Source organism: Brassica oleracea, chromosome C1 (genome assembly GCF_000695525.1).
Source record: "Brassica oleracea var. oleracea cultivar TO1000 chromosome C1, BOL, whole genome shotgun sequence".
NCBI lineage: Eukaryota > Viridiplantae > Streptophyta > Magnoliopsida > Brassicales > Brassicaceae > Brassica > Brassica oleracea.
In genome coordinates, this window is record NC_027748.1 from 40,005,637 (window position 1) to 40,006,496 (window position 860).

At 43.4% G+C, this 860-nt stretch overlaps 1 protein-coding gene across 1 annotated transcript in view; it reads left to right on the top strand.

The window, feature by feature from the left end:
• LOC106340115 overlaps positions 1-637 on the top strand; it is a 2,404-nt gene extending 1,767 nt beyond the window's left edge. Inside the window, exon 6 of the mRNA XM_013778980.1 lies at positions 8-637. Coding sequence (XP_013634434.1) covers positions 8-637 — 630 coding nt within the window. The remainder of the gene's footprint in view (positions 1-7) is intronic.
• Positions 638-860: the final 223 nt, after the last annotated feature.

Genomic DNA, 860 nt, shown 5'->3' on the forward strand with positions numbered 1-860 from the left:
TGAGAAGGAGCTGCTAGCCATTGTCTATGCCTTTGAAAAGTTCAGAAGCTATTTAGTTGAGTCAAAGGTCATAGTCTACACTGATCATGCTGCATTGAGACACCTCATGACCAAGAAGGATGCTAAGCCAAGGCTGTTGAGGTGGATCTTGCTGCTACAAGAGTTTGACCTTGAGATCAGAGACAAGCCAGAAGTTGAGAATTGTGTAGCTGATCACTTGTCTAGACAGAAGATTGAGAGTGGGATCCCCATTGATGAAGGGCTTCCAGAAGAACAAATCATGGCAATCGGAGCAGTGGTGGCAGTTTGTGAAACTGGAAAGAAGCTTGAAGAGGTGAAGGGAACTGAAGAGAAAGGGTCTTGGTATGCTGATTTGGTGAACTACTTAGCTTGTGGAAGAGAGCCAATGGGTCTTGAAGGATATGCCAAGAAGAAGTTCTACAAAGATGTGAAGAGATACTATTGGGATGAGCCTTACCTCTACATACTGTGTAGAGATCAACTCTATAGAAGAGTAGTAGCTGAAGAAGAAGTTGAAGGGATCCTCACACACTGTCATGGATCATCCTATGGAGGTCATTTCGCTATTACCATTTTCAAGACTGTTTCAAAGGTGCTACAAGCTGGGTTTTGGTGACCTCATATGTTCAAGGACACTCAAGACTTTGTCTCTAAGTGTGATTCATGCCAAAGGAGAGGGAACATCACCAAAAGGAATGAGATGCCTCAAAACCCAATTCTAGAGGTGGAGGTGTTTGATGTGTGGGGTATTGATTTCATGGGACAATTCTCATCATCTTTTGGCAATAAATACATCCTTGTAGCTGTTGACTATGTCTCCAAGTGGGTGGAAGCTGTAG